This window comes from Augochlora pura, unplaced genomic scaffold, assembly GCF_028453695.1.
Source record: "Augochlora pura isolate Apur16 unplaced genomic scaffold, APUR_v2.2.1 APUR_unplaced_3764, whole genome shotgun sequence".
Taxonomy (NCBI): Eukaryota; Metazoa; Arthropoda; class Insecta; order Hymenoptera; family Halictidae; genus Augochlora; species Augochlora pura.
Window position 1 is genome coordinate 1 of NW_027584054.1, and position 2,210 is coordinate 2,210.

Below are 2,210 nucleotides of genomic sequence, written 5' to 3' on the forward strand. Positions count from 1 at the left end.
ACTATACACTGCCAATCGCGATACTTCCTCATCGACACATGGCGGATATAGATGGACGGATTGTTACAAGTAGCAATTTGAATTGCTTATTACTACAATTAAGCACCCTAACTAAATGAAAATGCTCGACTGGCGGTATCGATTAGTGCCGATACCTACAATTACGTTCAACGCGTACAATTATCTTCAACGCGTAATTGCATTGATTACTTTCAATAAGCGTTTCGAATATCTTCTGGAATTTCCAAGAATCTTATATTCTCATTCATTTTCTCCCAGTTTTTAAACTTCCCATGAACCGTATCGCTTAGTCTCTTCTGATGTCTAGTAGCACGGACAGTACTCTGTAATGGTGCAACGTTATTACACGTGCTTTCGTAGAGTTTATATGGTGGTCCATTCTTTTCAGTATTTCTCTACTATTTCATAGATGGTAGATTTCTTGCCAACATCAAATGGTCATCTGGCATCGTTCTTAACACGTTCATCGCCGCGTCACTCATATCTAGGTGACATTAATTTCTGACCAATTTTGAAAATTTATTTTTATTGCAATATATTCGAGCAAAATGAATTCGACTATGATTTTTCGAATGCGAAAGAGTTCTAATGTCACCCCCTATGATAAATGTGAACTTTTTAGTTTTATTTTAATTCATTAAATTGCTTTAATTATGTGGGGATTTTAGTGTCTAATTGTCAGCGACGAACGTGTTAAAAGATAATAAGGTAACTTTCCTAGCGGAATATTATTTATATTTATCCTATTTACAACTTTATATATAATATAAACATTGCGAATCTAGATACATTTATTTTTTAGAACCGAGTTTGCAAAATTCTCCGCGAGGAAACGGTGTTACTTTTTGACAAATACAACTTTATTTGGATGTTAACCCTTTCCACTAGAAGACATTTTAGTTGCAAATGCAGAATGACATTTCTGGCTTACGGTAGTTTCATTTTACGCGAGAATAATGAAAAATGATAATATACAAAACAAGCGATAAGAAGAGAATCAATTTATACGACGGGTCATTCAAATATGAATGACAGTGGACATCACTGAAATTCAAATGATATTATTGAATTGCAGTACTACAGATGATTTGTCAGTTTATAAATGGAACGTTTATTAATATCAGTTCTAATAAATAACCACCGGCAGGTACAGTGAATACACGATACAGTACTGGTGTATTATTTCGGATATTGTAACATAAACGTTTTATGAAACAGATTGTATCAGTTGTTGCAACAGGTGGCATTAGCAATGTCAGACGACGTTATCTCTTCCGGATCACTGAGTAGAAAACGCAAAGTAGTGAACATAGAGAAAGCGTTCGCAATGTACTAAAAATCGAAGAACTTGTGAAGAATATTACAAAATGATCGTTATAAAGTCAAGAACACGTATGAACATATACCGAACAATAATAGTCCAAGGATAGTTGCGGCACGACGTATATAAAGCTGACGACTATCGGCTTCTGTCGCATCATCATGCGGTATACCATTTTCTGCACACTCAGATCTCGTTCATACCATTTTACATTGTACACACTCCGAATACCTCCTTCACTCTGATTAATAAATCACAATTGAACGACTAATATAAATCAAATCTCGTTATCTAAATTTTTTCATTCTTCTTACAGCGATGTTTGCGCATACAAATTTGGTGTTATAAATTAGTATACTGAGATATAGCAAAAAGTCATTGGTTATGCAGCTGGATTATAAATAACACATTATTAACAATCAAATGTCTAATAATGTCTTTAGATGAAAGATCGTGCCAACAAGTACGGAGTTTTTTATATAAGAAAAAGCAGTAGTTTTGTATACAGTAGATAATAATAAAATTCTTTACAGAAAATGTGATAATGTGATGATTAAGTTGGAACAGACAATAGATTCTTAAAAGGACTCACTTGTGTTTAAAAGTAATGCAGACATTAGTATATCTTAATTAGCTACAGTAATGGGAATCAATCACTTACTGCTTCTATCAGACTGTCAGCTGGCAACACACACGTGAAAACTTCTAGCAACACCGTCACAGCCACAAATGTAAATTGACATTTTACTGCAAACGCAAGGTGCTGTAAAAAGATATTTCATTTCAATAAGTCGTGGTCCATGTCTCGTCAACCTATGTTTCTTGACTACGTACCCCAATGATATTGAGTCCTGCATTTACAAGGATT

The 2,210-nt window shown here is 34.2% G+C and overlaps 1 protein-coding gene across 1 annotated transcript; it reads right to left on the minus strand.

Annotated features, from left to right (window-relative positions):
* Positions 1-29: 29 nt before the first annotated feature.
* LOC144477793 (uncharacterized) lies at positions 30-2,206 on the minus strand (the record flags this gene model as incomplete). The annotated part of the gene is made up of 4 exons (XM_078195531.1): positions 30-1,353; positions 1,428-1,583; positions 2,004-2,105; positions 2,177-2,206. Coding segments are annotated over 4 exons (396 nt in total), but the record flags the coding sequence as incomplete, so codon positions are not given.
* Positions 2,207-2,210: the final 4 nt, after the last annotated feature.